A 16,760-nucleotide genomic window follows, 5' to 3' on the forward strand; every position below is an offset into this window, starting at 1 on the left:
CGAAAAGCGTCCTCAGCTCAGCGTCCAGTAAGAATTCCGGCGATTCTCGACTTCAATTGAAAGATATTAGCTCGCCAGTAGGTGACCGTTGTGTGTTAGGCGTGCGTTTGAGTTTGTCTCCGGCTGCTGAGAGCAGCGATGGAATGGTTAGTTAGTCAGGAGGTGATCGTTCGGGCAACATTCAGCCCAGCCAGTGTCACGCATGGCAAAATACACGGTTAAAATACACATGTTCACCCTATTGAGACCAGTTGTTATGGTGGAAACTTTGGCCGCTTTGCGGGACGGGAAAATATCATCAGATCGGAATGAAATTTTGCACAGAACCTTGTACCATAGTATCGACAAGAATTCCGACCCGGCCCGACGAATCCGACAAACTTTTTTTTTTGCCATGAAAATGTGGACCACCCTACTATTCACTGAACATGAAACAACCTGCATGCGCAGATACCGAAATTGCATGCTAACAACTACACAAGTGTCAACACCAGGCAGCAATAACATGGATGTAGACAATGAAAAATATTAAACATTAAATATCGTTTATGTGGCATGGACTGAAAACCCCTCCAACCATTGATTTTAATTATCTCCACAGCATTACACTAACACCCATCATCTGCAATTATTTTATGAGCTATCCAAATCTTATACCGTATTTAGACCACCAAGTATGATATATTATTTTGTAGTTTAGATTGACAGCATGTGTGTTTGTGATTGGGCAGACGCACGTGTGTATATTTCGGCGATAGACATGTTTTGATGATGTCAGGCTGGCATTGACGGAGGTAGATCTGATTGTCAATTAAGGCTCCATTGCCTGAAGACGGCTGGGATAGAATCAAACGTTTAATTTGGAGACGTAATGTTTTCCGTTGCGCTTCTGCTGAGTTTGTATTTATTTTATTTATTTATTTTTTCCTTCAAGCAAATGATGGCTTGCTTCACTGATCTCAATAGCACTTTGGCCTTCATATTGGGAGATGACCTCAGCAGTTTCCACATTAATACACCACACTTGAAATGAACTCTAGGCCTTTTATCTTCTCCTTGTAAGTGAATTCATGAGAGACTGACATATATATGGCCATGGAACAGCTAAGGAGCCAATTGTCCAATTACTTTTGATCCCTTAAAATGATGGAGGCTCCGACTGTAAAATGTAATTCCCACACTGTTTCACTGATTTGGGTGTAAACATACCCTAAAATTAAAAATCAGTCTACCCTTAAAGCACATCTTGATTGTTTCATTTCAAATCTATGGTGGTGTCGTTCAAAGGTGGAATGCTGAATATTGTGTCCACGTCCAAATATGTATGCACCTAACTGTAGAATATTAAAACGCCTGTTTGCTTCCTGCATGCGATTTGTGTCCAAAAAAAGGTAGATTTTACTGGAGCCTACCTCTAACCCCTACTTCGTCACATACTAACTGTCACTACTTGCATTTTGTTCTCCTTGCACTGACTGGCCAAGTAACACAACGCTGCAAATAGTTGCCTTGGAGATGCAATGCAACTATGAAGTGACCTTTGCTTTACAGCTATAAAAGCAAAATGTAGTGTTTTCACCTCACGATAGGCTAATCAAGAATGCAATATTTCTAAGGACATACAATCTTTGAAGCAGCATTCACTTATTGCCTTGAATAAAAATTGAAGAATTTCACAGTTTTATCCTTTTTGGTATCGAATACCTTTACGTTTAAAAATCCATGTCCCTAGTCTAACCTTTTCCGTACTGGTTTAACTGGTGCCACCCTCCCTGTCATCCTCTCAGCGGTGCTTGCGTCCGGTTCAGAAGTCGCAGGGGTTAGGGGTCAGGTTGACTCTGGCTCTGCTGTAGCGGATGTGGTGGGGGTCACGGCGGGTCATGTTGGTTTCTCCTCAGGCAAGGAGAAAGCCAGCCCCGCCGGTCGCCCCGCACACTCGGACCCTCAGGCCCCAGACAGCGAGTCCATCATTGTCGCCATGGAAAGGGTCTCTGTGCTCTTTGACAGGTAGGCACGCTCTTGTGCACAAGTACAACATTATTCCGGATGAATCTCACGAAAGTTGACACGCCACCTGAAGAGGGGGTGTCAAGATGGTCGTTTTGATTATGAAACCATATGAATGTAAACTTACATATACACTTACTTGTAAAATTACATATACACAACAAATTGATGGGTGGATCGCTTTAATGAGAAGTCAAGGAAAATAACTTATTCCGTTATTGTTGAATTTGTTAAAAAATGCTTTCAAAATGTCAATTATGTTAAAAAGTGAAGACAATTTTTCCATTTTGGCAGGAGTTATGAAGTCGACGCAATATGTGGGCCACATAATGATGTTATGGGCTGGATCTGGGCCCCGGGCCATAGGTTTGACACAGTGTCGTAGAACCCTTTGACCTCCCGGGTTTTGTCTTTCAGTGGGTGCTGGTGCTAACAAACCATTTATTGGGTTGCTGTCTCTCATCTCTTCATGTGGCTTGTCCTGTTTGCAGGATCCGAAAAGGTTTGCCCAGTGAGGCTCGGGTAGTATCAAGGATTCTTCCACAGTTCCTAGATGATTTCTTTCCACCCCAAGACGTCATGAACAAGGTCATCGGAGAGTTCCTGTCCAACCAGCAACCCTATCCGCAATTTATGGCCACAGTTGTTTACAAGGTTGGTAGAAGGAGTACCAAAGATTTCTCCTAATTAGACTTTGATGTATTTGCATTTCTAGTCTTCCTTCAGACGCTGCTGAAATCCTGACTGGTCATATACATTTTCAGGTTTTCCAGACACTCCATGCTACGGGCCAGTCATCGATGGTGAGAGACTGGGTCCTGCTCTCCTTGTCCAACTTCACGCAGAGGACACCGGTGGCCATGGCTATGTGGAGCCTCTCCTGCTTCTTTGTCTCCGCTTCCACCTCGCAGTGGATTTCAGCCTTGTATCCTTGTTTGCAGTCTAAGTACCTCTCAGTGGCCATGCAAATATTGGAATTTAAAAGTAGTACCCAACTTTGAAGACAATCATTCAGGTACTATGTGGAAATATAACACTAAGTGGAAAAAACAGCACTACAAACCAATGATGGAAAATTAAAAGCAACGGCTGGACTGATGCTACACATTAAACGTTGAATGAGTTCATGAACCTCCATTTGTGTAAAGTTGGGTGAAATGAACACTTTGGTGTTCAACCTGTGAGTACACTAAGGTTATTATTAGGAGTGGGCAAAGGATAACCTTTTTTTTTCCCCTCCCCACAAGTGAATTCTATGGCCATTTGGCCTGCCAAACACAAATCCGACAATCATTTTAACCTACGATTAAGTTTTATATTGGTTCCCGCCATTGTTCTAAAAAAAAAAAAAAAAAAGATGCCGGGAAAATGTTTTGTTTGTTTGGGGTTTTTTGGGGCCATATTATTTTAGTCAGGTCCATAAAAGTGATGTGGAATATACAATATGTTTTAGAGGTTGCTGAGTTCCAATAATGGTAACTGTTTTTCACTTGTATAGAGCTCTTCCCACTGACAAAGCGCCACAGCGGTTCACACCCGACTCCTCATTCACTTACTGATGACAGCATCAGGAGCAACTGGGGCTTCAGTATCATTGTCACAGCGGACAATTATGGATTTGGGTTTTTTTTGAGATTGTTCCCTATTTTTAAAAATTGCTTTTAGCCAAAATCAGATGCAGTACGAAACCAATCTATTAAATTTAAGTAGCCAAAATGGCAACAGACTTGTCCGCTTGTTTGAAATGAAATTTCCAAAAAATGACATTTGCCCAGCCCTATTATAGTTAAGAAAAAACAAAAACTAATTACCAAAATGGAAGTTGCAGAAATTATTTCTGGTAACAAAATGAAATAAAAACACATGCTTTTCAAAAGAAAAATAACTGAAACTACGTCATATGATTATAAAACAAACTATATATTTAGCAAAAAAGATCTTCATTTTCGTCTCTTTAAATTGTCTTAGATGAGCTTTTGGGGGTTCATTTTTTTTGTTTTGTGCAGAAAGATGGAAGGTCAAACAGTCGTTTGAGAACACAATACTTTGTGTCTTTTTATATTATATGTATATCTATATCTTCTGAATGTTGAGCACTTGTGAGCGTATGAATATTTGTTAAGATGGTAGGTATCTCTCCGCATCAGATGGAAACTGTTGTCTTTAACCCCGTTCTTATCCAGACTTCCCCACGTCATCAGCAGAATGGGTTCCAGTGAAGTGGTTGATGTCAACCTATTCTGCTTGGTGGCCATGGACTTCTACCGGCACCAAATTGATGAGGAACTGGACCGCAGGGCCTTCCAATCTGTCTTTGAGACGGTGGCATCGCCTGGAAGTCCTTACTACCAGCTACTCGTATCACTGCAATCAATCCATCAGGATACGACACTTTGACTCTGATTTGGCTCTGAGGCAAATGAGTGGTTCCAAGTGGGCTTCTGGGAGAAATGTGGCGAGGGGGCACTGAGAGGCTGTGATGGAAGGAAAGAATCTTCTGGAGACTCAAACCGCTTCTCTTGAAGGTTTACCTCAAGATTATATATAGCGGTATATATATATATATATATATATATATATATATATATATTTGTTAAATCAGAGAAAATATTCTCGGTCTATGAATGAGGCATGCTATCTCCGTCGCCAAACTGGTTTTGCCCACGAGCCTTTCCTTGACAGGCCCACCAATCGAGCACCTTTAATGGATCATGAGATAAGATGATTCATCCACACTTTTCCCTTACACTTTCTTGAATTGTGTTCAGTCATACGGGGACATCATGTAAACGACAAAAGTATTTACTATATTTTAAGTACCATTGCATCTATTTTCAGTATGTTTTCCCCTGTTGTTTCATAAGAGTGGTAATAGCAGGACTCTACTAATTGTCTTTAAAACCATTTTTAAAAGAATATATTCACTCATGTGGTCAGTTTACTTGGCACACAGTTAAAGGTTAGGGGAGAAGGATCACTTGGCCATACTCCTTGTCACCAGGGGAAAAAAAATATGGTTTCACCTGTCAAGTTGTCAGTTATGTGATAAAGAATGACAGAATTGAATTGTTTTTACCATTACTTTATCTTTGAAACATTAGAAACTAAAAAACAAAATACCAAATTGTGTCAAATATCATTTTGGTGATACTGTGCATTTTTTTTAAGTTGCATCAAAGATGCAGATGGTCCCCCACCTGTGTTTCTGTAAGATTCCATGTGCGCTTCTCTTCTACTTTACAACACTCAGGATGTAAAATGTGATTGTTTAAATTAGCCTGGAAATCATGTCATCTTTAAATTTTGCCCTTGTATCTTGTAAAAAGTTCATATGAAAGCCATTGTGCATGATAGTATTGTACAAAGATAAGGAGAGTTTTAAAGTACCAGTATGTTGTGATGTGTGTTTTTTTTTTTTTTTTTTTAATGATCAGAATATGAAAAAGAGGTGACCACAGAATGCTCAAAGTTCAATGTCCAATGAAGAGTTGCCTGGCACTGTGCTGGGCTTTCACACTGTGTACATACACTTGCCTTAGATAAGGATTCTGTCCTGTACACTGAAATGCTTGAAAGCATGCTTAACAGCTACCTTCTTGCATTATTGCGCCTAGTCCATTTCTATGGCTACGGTTGCCAGCACTGTTGCGTGGCATCGGACGCAACACAATCCAAAGGCAGCCATGTAACCATGGTGACAAGGTGCAGCGTTGACAAATCAAAAAATTGTCGGTATTGTCACAACGCAACAGGTCGATTCCCTCTTTTTGTCTTGAGGTTTAGTTTGTCAAAAGTTGGATAAGAAATAGTTGTATTCTTGCAGAATATACATTTATCTGTTGTTGATGTTGGGACGAATTCTGCAACATAAAAGTAATAAACATCTAAATTGTATGCCTAATTGTTGTGTTCCAACTTGAAGTGTGTCCATGTGGACTGATGTATTAACACAATAAATGAATGAGTCCTACATTGGTTATTGGAATTCAAGTTTTAGGTCCCATCCCTCCCCTAAGGTAGATTAAATTAAAAATCCCTTTTCTTCAGTTAAAAGGTCAATTTATTCTGATTCAGGCCACCAAGTACTGCTTAAAATGTCAAAGTAAATTATTCCCAAACAGGATTTAAATGTTTTCATGAGATTGCTTCTCATTTGGTGTTAGAGGAGCAAAAGCCTGAGTGACTGGGGACTCCTGCAGGGGGTAATGTGATTACCCAGAAACCTGTGGTGATTGGAGAGCTGGTTCGAGGAAAAAAAAAAAAAAGCTTGAGTTGAACTGACTTGATTTGGTGCATTTATTTTAGTTTCAACGCCCTTCAATTCCAGAATGAGCAATTCTGATGGTATTTTTCCCCCAGCTGAAAATAATTCACATCTTCCTCCAAACCATATTACATCATTGTTTTTGACAAACATGCTGGCACATTGAAATCACATTTCTGTGTGGACTATACAAACAGTTTAGACAAAGACTGATGTGATTATAAATCCAGAGCTGTGATTCCTTTCACATTGCTGTGAATCCCTAAAGAAATAATTAAAAAAAACAATAGGATTTGCGTTATTTTCAAAATATTACAATTTTGAACACATCAAGTCTGTCAAAGACAAATCATTTACAGCTGTAATGTGATTATGATGTCATAACGTCATCCCAGACTGTAATGAATAAGCTTGGTCAAAATATTTGAAACTGAACCATTGTAACCTCACCACTTCAGACTAGAGCAAGCATTTTTGAGGCCGGCCACATCGTAGTTATGGTTTCCTTTGGCGTCCCGTTATGACTGTGAACCCATATTAATGTATGATCGCCTTATCTACATACACAAAACAAATTCACAGATAACTCGTTTTTAAGCCATAAGACAATAAAAAAAAAAAAAGAAACACCACTTGGTATGATGCATTTTTTTAAACACATAACTAGTACAACAACTATAATAAACATGCATCTGAAAGTGCCATTCAAAGAACATTATTATTGCATTTGAAAAAAAGCGCTTACTTAATTCCACAGGTGTGCTTAATGTGGCCGTTGGCAAATGTAACTACAGTTTACAGCACCTATGAATTAATGTGCTGCTGATTAAACAGCATTAAGTGGAGAGGATTATCAGGCAGCTTCCATCTGCTTTATTGGGCACTGAGCCTAAATCGTGATGGTACAGATACTGAGTAACGATTCATGGCAAGTATCTTGAACAAGTTACATTGTTCCCTATCTTTTGACCCATTACGACTCCCAACTGTGGAGTTCAGACATATGTTTCTTGTATGGAATTGATCCCAACAGTCTTCCGTTAATTTTATAACGTTTCTCTTGGTTACACTGCTCCCAGGCGTGTGTTTGTTGTGCTGTCAAGCAAAATCTTCCAAACGTGTGCGTGTGTGCAGGAGGGAGTGTTATAGTCTGAGGAAACCAAGGTTGAACTTAATATACATAATTCCAAAAACTATGTTTGACACAAATGCAGTACTGTAGTGTCTAACTCTATCACCACAAGAAACATCAAGTTTTGGAGCTGTTCTTCAGGTGGCCCAAGTCAGGCTGGAGGGAATTATCAACAGTTCCAAATACCAATTGGTGTTTGCACAAAAAGGCCACTAGAACAGTTGAGGTTAATCAGAGACACTTTAGCCAAGATAATGACAGATGTGTGCTGCTGACTCTCATTTAACATGAGTCTCAGTGTACCTGTAGTTGGTTAATAATAATAATAATACTAATAATAATAATAATAATAATAATAATACATTTAATTTGAAGCACCTTTCACAACACCCAAGGACAATTTACAGACGAGCAAACAATAAGACAAATAAAGAATAAATAAAACCACAGATAAAATTATAAATACAAGAGATATATTTAAGTGGAATTTAATTCGGAATACAGCCACATGCCAAATATACAAGGTTGTTCACACTATTGCAACCACATAATTTCAGTTCATTTCTTACCACCCTTCTTGAAAAGATTTTTTTTTTTCCACTGCGATGCAAAGATCACACTACAAATCAGTGATGGCTAAAAGTTTTGACATCATTTATCTTTGTCTCATTTTTTTGTTAAATCACAAAAAAACGTGGCATATTTGGAAAGTGGTGTATAGACTTGTTCTCTGTACATAATAAGAGACAATGAGGGCCAAGTGAAGGAAAGCAACTTTAAACGTTATTGCAACCGTTGGATATTTCCTTCCACATCCAGTCCCTCCTCACAGCAGCCCACTCTGAACTAACCCCCCTCCTCCAGTCCTCCTCCTCGTAAGGCTACTTGGCCAGATGGTGCAGCCTTTTCTTTTGTTTACCCATCCGCCATGAGATGACCCAACTGTCCCTAGCTACTCAACTATGGATGCTACCTGGGAGCCGTCATTCGACAAGTAAGTCATTCGCTCTCGGCGGCTCAACTCTCTACGCACGCGTTTTTGTCGCTCAAGCGTCATTAAAATGTAATCTACCTTTGATTTAGCTCACTTAGCCCCATATATTTGACATGTTCCCCGCTCTTAAATAGTCTTCCGGCCCCAAGTTGTCTTGGTACATGCATGATGTTATATGTATATATACAGACGTCTATATAGACACACATATTAAAAAGCTACTGTTTTCACACACTTGCTGCAAAAGTTTGACACAACGATGATACTTTTATTTGTGACTTCTCATTCGAACCTGAGTCAAGTTCTCCACCTATTGGCTGCTAGAGTGACATCCGTGTAAACCAATAGCGGGCAATACAAGTATGTGTACGCCGCCGTTGTCAACGTTACAGCCATTCTGGAAAGTTGTGAATGCTCAGGGCGGGACTATAAGGTGTAAGCAAGGGTGGTTGCACTTTTGAAGCGTAAGCGACTGCAGAAAAACTTTAAAACAGTTTAAATAGAAGAGAAAATGCATTATTTTCGGCAGAAGATCATTGCAGCGGACTCTATGATTGTTAATATTTTCGAACAAATCGAAAGTTTTAGCACTGTTGTTATTAGGGTAACTTGACAACGCCTCAAGTAAACAAATGTAATTACGTGAAGGCGTGGAGGGACGCCGTGTTGAAAATAATAATCAATAAATGTAGCCAGTCTAGTCGACAAAAAACATGGAGTGAACTCAAGACTAGCGTTTGCGAGTATATGTTATATATGCTGGAGTTCACCTGTAAAGTTGCCTGTCGAAACACAGGCTAATACTTCCCATTGGACAAAAGTTATGTGACGTCTTCCCATCCAGGTGTTGTATCTCGGGGGGTGTTTTCGAAATACGCTGTTTGAAATAATTCAGCCATTCCCTGAATCAATGAACAAAATGCTTTTTTAAATTTTTCTAAATAAAATAGTGAACCATCTACTTTACTCATCGGTCATATTAAAAATCTGAATTTGAACCCTATTGGAGTGTACGGAAGAGGATTAGGGCCAATGAAGAAAAAAAAACCAAGGTTGGCAAGATTCTCACTTTAATCCTCTTCCGTAGGAGTGCAACCTTAGAGGTGCATGTGTTTTCGATATTGCAGGTCCGTCATTTGCCGGCGGCCAGGCGCCCCCCATCCCTCATCGTCAATCCGTCCCTTACTCATTTTAACTGTGCTCCCATCATCGCTAAATTACAATTTGTCACTGCTATTTTAGGACTGTCAACCTGTCCATCCGTCTGTCATCATTTTTTTAACAATGCTTGAGTCACCCCACAATTACAGTTCCTCACTACTATTTGAGGACCATCAGATCTTATAATAATAAATAATAAAATTCTATCAAAATTACTCTCGTCTCCCTCTCCAATGATTTCTCTCTGTCTGACTCTCTCGCACCATCCAGCGTACTTAGCCAAACTGAAAGGAATTGTTCAAAAATATTCTCAAAGTAAATAATTTCACCAACATTTAACATTAAACCACAACCATAAAGGTTTATTTGCAAATAAACATGCACACTATGTCAGATTGAAACAAAGAGCATAGACTCTATTTTGCAGAACGCTAGCACATCTGCAAAATAGTGTCGACAAAGAGTACTCATAAATAAGGTAGGGGAATACAGATATCGCTTCTTCGAATCCAGTATGTTATCATCATTAATGCTCACTGGTTTCTTTTTCCTGTTTGTTGCTGCTGTCCTTTTTTTTCCCGCCTCATAAGGTCTCAATCAAGAGCTCAATTGGGATGAGTTCACCACTCTCACTTTGCATCTTTTTTACCACGTTGTTTCTATTAAAAAGTAAGCAGCCCAATTATGCAAAGTAATGACTATAAAGTATAGATATGTTTTCCAATGTAGGGAGTAAAAGTCATCAGAAAAATAAATGTTCACGTGAGGTACAGATACTCTTTTGGTGTGAATCTACTCACTGTTAACATCAGAAGAAGTCAAATTTTAAATGTACCTTTTTCTTTGTGATGGGTTTTTAGGAAATTATTCAGATTCAGAAGTTGAATTGTAAAACAATGTGTCACCCAGATAAAATCCATGTTGTTGGTCTGATTGTTTGAATATAACTGGACTATTTAATGTCATGCATTTTTACATTTAGGCCTAATGAATATACAGTATCTGTCAAGCTCATTAAATTTAGGTTGGGATTTGTTTGCAGTAGATCTGAAATTATGAACGCCTTGATTTCCCAGAAGATCAATGTTTAAGCCTGAGAGTTCTGCACTCTCTGAATTGCTTACACCAAAATCATTTGGCAACCATAGATATCATGTGTCCTTATATAGATTATTTGGTTCATGAACAAATGGCTACAATTACAAAATCATTTCCTGAATGCCAGTTGACTTGCGATTGGTTCGGAATTGGATCACTAAAATTATACAGGGTTTAACTGTTGTCATCGTAAATACTACTTTATTTTATTTTATTTTAATGGCAGCTGTCATACAAGTATAAACATAAACCGTCTGTTGTTACTAGCACATGAAACAATTCAGTAGTCACCCTATTCCGCAAATGCTTGTGCGTGGAAGATTGGTCGCTTCACATTGACAAAATGCAGGTGACTTTGTGGTGTACATTCCGTTCTTTTGTTATTATGGCTTTTGACATGTTGTACTGAGCAGCCAGGACAGTTTCCTATAAATCACAAAAACTTCCATTCCTGGTTTCTCTCCCTTCTGTGGGTGTCCTCACAAGAAAAAGTCGCAGAAAAAGACAGACAAATCAAAACATAATTACTCCTTTAGATCAGGGATAGGTAAACTGTTGGGCTCAAGGGCCACATTAGGTTTTTAAAATTGACTGATGGGTGAGAGAATTTGCACTGGAGCTGTGGTAAACAAAATGTTTAAATGTGTATGTAAAATATTTGAAATAGTATATTTCAATAACAGCAATTAATTCTCACTTTTACTTCTATTATGTACGGTTAATTTAGTTAATATTAACCAACCGGTAAGCGGGGTACACCCTGAAGTGGTTGCCAGCCAATCACAGGGCACACATAGACAAACAACCATTCCCACTCACACTCACAACTAGGGACAATTTTAGAGTGTGCCATTAACCTGCCATACATGGTTTGGGAATGTGGGAGGAAACCGGAGTACCCGGAGAAAACCCACGCAGGCACGGGGACAACATGCAAACTCCGCAAAGGATGGCCGGTGCCAGATTTGAACCCACGACGTCTGCGCTGTGAGGCAGACATGCTAACCAATCGACTACCACATAGGAAAAATTGTTTTTTGCTCAAACTTTGTGTCATAAGCTCAAATGGAGAAGATTTTAATATGTTGTCCTTCTTGAGACGTGAAGGCTTTCATTCTGGACTCTTAACACATTTGTTGTTGGAGCAGATAGTTTTGACACCATCGTGAGTTTTTAGCAAGTTCTTAGTGGAGAAAAGTCGCAGCATATGCCATCTTTATAATCGTTTGGTCTTTTCTGCAGGTAAATACGCTTGACATCAGGATGGGTGGCTCTACTTTAGGAAGGCTTTGCCAAACCTGAGTCCAAACTTTCATCCCCCTGCTGAATTTGCCACTCGATGGCAGAACTTTCTGACTAGAAGACGGAGGTTGGCTGCTCCAGCTTGGCAATGACTGAAATGTTCTAAACAAGTAGATGAGAGAAAATCCTCTGGCACGATGTTCAAGCAAGTGGATACGTCATCTAGAAGACGTCCTCACGGAGGCAATGAGGCCAACCGGCCCCAGTCTCCTCCACCCTCCTCTGTCCAACAGAGACGAATCCGGGCTGTTGAAGTGGCGAGAGGGAGGACTGGATACGGTTTTACGCTCTCAGGACAAAACCCTTGTGTCCTCAGCTGCATCCTGAAAGGCAGCCCCGCAGATTACGTGGGTTTGCGTTCAGGAGATCACATACTCTCGGTCAACGACATCAACGTTTCCAAGGCATCCCATGAAGATGTGGTCAAACTGATTGGACGCTGCGCCGGTATCTTAAAGCTGGTCATTGGTGAAGTGGAGCGTCACAAGCGTCACCATCACCAGCAACGCGGCGCTGGCGGTCGTCACCACAGCAGCAACGCTATGCCCGCGCCTTATCTGGACTCATGCTCCAGTGACGATGAGTTGGACGGCCTGTGCGACAACATTGTCAACAGCAACAATAACAGCAGGAATGCCGGTGGAGCGCGCGGGGGCTGGTTGAGACCCAAAATGGATTCAAAGCAGCTCGGCATCAACCGTGCCGAGCGGGTTGTGGCCGAGTTGCAGTCCGGAGGAATTTTTAACATGATCTTTGAGAATTCCAGCCACTCGTCCAGCAGTTCGGACAAGGACAGACCCGGGCATACTTCATCCGCCAAAGCACGTCCAATGTCTGATCCAGAGTTTCCTCCCTGTCGAAACTCCTCCCGCTCCCACAGCAACCCTGTCCTGCTCTCTGAGGAGGAAATGGCCCAAGTCCTAAACGACGACTCGGTTTTCCTGGACTCTGGTTTTCGACATCTCCACCTCCACCACCATGAGGAACAACACATGGATGTTGGCGATGGGCGGGACTTGGTCCTCGATCCAAATCAGGACATTGTCAACGTGGGCATGATTGTGGGCTACCTAGGCTCCATTGAGCTGGCCTCCACAGGCACCAGCCTGGAGAGTGACAGTCTGCAAGCCATCAGAGGATGCATGAGGCGCCTCAGGGCAGAGCAAAAGATCCATTCACTTGTCCTGATGAAGGTTAGTTGAAATATTTCTCATTATTTTCACTATTGTATTGCCAGCAGGTAGATTGCTTTGGAAAAATTCAAACAAAATTCAGTTCAATGGCTGCCATTTTCAACTGTACAGTGAACCACCATTTATCACAGGGTGATATGTTCTAAGCCAAGGTTAAAATCTTTTAATGGTTTCACTTAAAGATATTCCATACCACTTTTTTTCAGACCGATACCAGTATGAGTGCACAACTCTTGAGTACTCACTGACACCGATATGAAGCAACCAATAGCACTAGTTTTTTGGATACATTACTGTTCATTTACTTTAGCAAAGGTAAGTCATCCTTTCGATCGGCGTGCGGGGTACACGTGCACGCACGTGTTCTTGTCGTTGGACGACGAGGCTCACGAGAATGATGCTTCTGCCCTCGAAACACACATTTTTTTCCCCCAAATTCACTTAAACTTATTAAAACACACTTCTAAAAGTATACTTGTTATTTCTCTAACTTACATTGTTCTCCAAATACAGTAAGGGGCACATCATGCATTCTTCAAGCAAAATACGTTTATGCGAAAACAAATCATGTGTGTCAACTTGCTAAAATCTGTACCGAAATGTCAAATTTTCGACTAAAATGAGTTTGACACCCCTGCTGTATAGTGTGATATAGACCAGCTAAGCAAAATTAGCACCAATGGTAATTCCAAACTTTCAAACAACTGCTACCTTAACACAAACACAGCTTGCTACATTACTAACAGACATATCCTGTATTCTACCTGATCTGTGGGAACAAGATATTAAAACATGGCACTATTACACTGAAGGGGCAATCTCTTATTATAGTGGGTCACAAAATATGACCCGCGATCTTGCGGGGGATCGCTGTATTTTCACTTGTGGTGATTTCTTATGGACATTCTACTATTTCGCCCAGGTCATGCATGACAGTGTGCGCCTATGCAGCGACAAAGGCCAGATCCTCGCCACGTATCCTGCAGAAAAACTAGCGTTCAGTGCCTGTTGTCCTGATGACCGGCGGTTCTTTGGACTGGTCACGATGCAGGCCACAGACGACGAGTGTCACCTCAGCAGAGGACGATACGAAGAGGAAGGTTTGAGGACTTCTTGCCACGTGTTCATTGTGGATCCTGACCTGTGTTACCACCAGGTGTGAACATAGAAAGTGCTTCAATATTCTGGAGAGCTCTGTGCTGCTGACCAATATTTGCCAAATGGAATTTGATGAATTGGGTCACTTGCTGTATTCAGTTTTGAAAAAAATCAAACCTTAACTTTTCTCTACCAAACCATCTCCATCGTATTATCCGCATTATTTATTGTCCTCAGTCAAGCTGCTGTTCTTCCATCGTCATGTCTGTCTTCCAGACACCAACTTTTTCCCGCCAGAAAACAATCCAGTTCGCCGCCTGAAATTACAGTCCCTTTGCTTTGACTAGCCTCACGGCTTGCTCATGTTTACGCTTCAGTTAACTCATTCAGTACCAGCCAATTCTAGACCAAGTCTGAAAAGACGTTTAAAAACGTCTTTGGGAGTGAATGAGTTAAAAGAAAAATTATGAAAGCAATAATAGCTACTTTCGAGTGTAGAATACATACCTACCGGTAATACAATAAAGATTAGGTATCAATATATAGCTTTGCAAATAACAATTTTATTTTAAAGTATAACATCATATTCTGTATTAGTGGAAGAAGTACAGCCTCTTTCGTTAGTGCCTTAAACCTAATAGATGGCTGGTACATTCTGTAGTTGAGGAGAAAATGCAGTTGTTTGGCAACTGTATATTATGCGCTTCTTTGTTTTCCTCAGGTGCATTTGGGAGTGGCCAGGAGGTTTGGCTTTGAATGTACCCCTGACTCAGACACGGGAGGCTGCCTGGAGTTCCCTCCCACTTCTCAGTCTCTCCTCCACTTTGTGTCTGTACTTTACCGGGACATGGGGGACAACATTGAGGGCGTCCGAGCCAGAGCCTTTCTCGATCCAGATAACGATGCTCAACAGAACCACAGCACCAGCAGTAATAGTGATAGCGGGATTGGTAACTTTTTGCCTGAGGAGAAGAGCAACAGAGTGCTCTTGGTTGACCTGGGAGGGCCTCTTAACCACAATCACGTCTCTGGGCCGCGCCACTGGGACAGCCCGCCTTCCTCCCAGCAGGCTTGGAGCCCCACCCTAGGAGCTGCCGCCCCTCAGCCACCTCCACCCCCGCCCACTATAAGGAATAGCCACTACCGCCATGAACCCTACCTGGCCGACCTCCCTCAACCCCTCCCGCTGACACACGCCGATGTAGCAGCTCGGCACGCTCGAGGGGTCCACCCACACCACTACTCGCAGGGGAAATGGGGAGGAGCTGTCGGAGGCGGGGACAAAAGAGGGACCGGAGGAGGGGTGGAGCCTCAGCGTTGGCTCCCAGTCCACGTGCTGAGAGACTGGCACCAGCAGCACCACCACTTCCACGGCTTGAGCAGCGATCAAGAGTCGTACGCCGAATCCACTGACGGGTGGTCATCAGCTAATTGCAGCACCCTGCCTCCACCCATGAACAAGATCCCTGCTGACCGTTACCGGGCCCCGCTGGTCCCTGCAGATCCCTTGCCACCACCAGGAGGAAGCCAGCCTCCTCCTGCTCTCCATGCCCAGACCCACACCCAACGGCTGAAAGATGAGTGGGCCAAGAAGCTGTTTGGTGCTGGCGACAGAGAGAGGAGCGAAACCGTCAAGAAGCGTGGAGGTGCCAAAGACGCAGAGAAAAAGGTAAAAACTAATCATGATGACTGCATTTTGTTGCTGGTGACATTGCCGTTTGTTTTTCTTTCTTTCAACTGAGTGTGTTCTGTATCTTTCCAGAACGTGACGCGTCACTATGTTGTTGATGGATTTTGGAGTAGTTATGTTAAAACTAACTATGCAATGAGAAGCCGCAACACCAGGTAGCTTCCTCCCATCACCTAGTGCTGATGTGGAAATTTACTCAACAAGAGTCCGGCCAAGTGCACTTTATTGAAGTTTTAAATCTGGCTGTGTTCATGCCAATGCTCCATCGCCTTCTGTCTCAAAGCCTCCTATTTAACTCCACTGCCCTTTGACTGATATGCTTCTCTCAATGATATGTGAAACTTTTCATCCGGGTGAAAATTTCCTGACCTGTGCGGACTCCCACCAAACATCCCTGTACCGTATTGAGTAATGTGAGCGCGCAACTTGGCCGTTATTTATCCCACTGCTCCAGTATCAGCTCATACATTATGCACCAGCCACGCAGATGTCTTGACCTGAAAACCACCTGTTTCACACGCTTATGAGTCCAACCAGAGTAGGTTTCAGACTAATGTCACAAAAAAGTCTTGGCTTAGGCTACTGTTGGATACAGTGTGCACATTTTAACATAGGAAAATGGGCCTTTGGATTCATTTTAAAAGATGCACAACCCACAGTTGGTAGTAAGCCTAATGAATATTTTGCCCGGTCCGTTTTTTCTTTCTTTCAGAAGACATCCCTAATGTGTGTATGTATGTGTGTATGTGTGTGTGTGTGTGTGTGTGTGTGTGTGTGTGTGTGTGTGTGTGTGTGTGTGTGTGTGTGTGTGTGTGTGTGTT

The 16,760-nt window shown here is 41.7% G+C and overlaps 2 protein-coding genes across 10 annotated transcripts in view; both read left to right on the forward strand.

Annotated features, from left to right (window-relative positions):
* The window catches only part of htt (huntingtin), a 33,225-nt gene extending 28,731 nt beyond the window's left edge, over window positions 1-4,494 (forward strand). For 4 of the 6 annotated variants that reach the window (XM_019889217.1, XM_019889219.1, XM_019889216.1 and 1 more), the window contains 4 exons: window positions 1,788-2,007; window positions 2,499-2,661; window positions 2,772-2,932; window positions 4,191-4,494. In XM_019889217.1, coding sequence (XP_019744776.1) covers window positions 1,788-2,007; window positions 2,499-2,661; window positions 2,772-2,932; window positions 4,191-4,404 — 758 coding nt within the window. In that variant the 3' untranslated portion in view covers window positions 4,405-4,494. The remainder of the gene's footprint in view (window positions 1-1,787; window positions 2,008-2,498; window positions 2,662-2,771; window positions 2,933-4,190) is intronic. The other 2 variants (XM_019889221.1, XM_019889220.1) reach the window with 1 other exon arrangement.
* A 3,747-nt stretch (window positions 4,495-8,241) lies between these two features.
* Window positions 8,242-16,760, forward strand: part of rgs12b (regulator of G protein signaling 12b) — a 53,082-nt gene continuing 44,563 nt past the window's right edge. The window contains exons 1-4 of one of the 4 annotated variants that reach the window (XM_019889229.1): window positions 8,242-8,397; window positions 11,899-13,151; window positions 14,074-14,307; window positions 14,971-15,918. In XM_019889229.1, the coding sequence (XP_019744788.1) occupies window positions 12,096-13,151; window positions 14,074-14,307; window positions 14,971-15,918 (2,238 nt within the window). In that variant the 5' untranslated portion in view covers window positions 8,242-8,397; window positions 11,899-12,095. The remainder of the gene's footprint in view (window positions 8,398-11,898; window positions 13,152-14,073; window positions 14,308-14,970; window positions 15,919-16,760) is intronic. The other 3 variants (XM_019889228.1, XM_019889227.1, XM_019889226.1) reach the window with 3 other exon arrangements.

The sequence above is a fragment of the Hippocampus comes genome, unplaced genomic scaffold, assembly GCF_001891065.2.
Source record: "Hippocampus comes isolate QL1 unplaced genomic scaffold, H_comes_QL1_v1.1 scaffold86, whole genome shotgun sequence".
Taxonomy (NCBI): domain Eukaryota; kingdom Metazoa; phylum Chordata; class Actinopteri; order Syngnathiformes; family Syngnathidae; genus Hippocampus; species Hippocampus comes.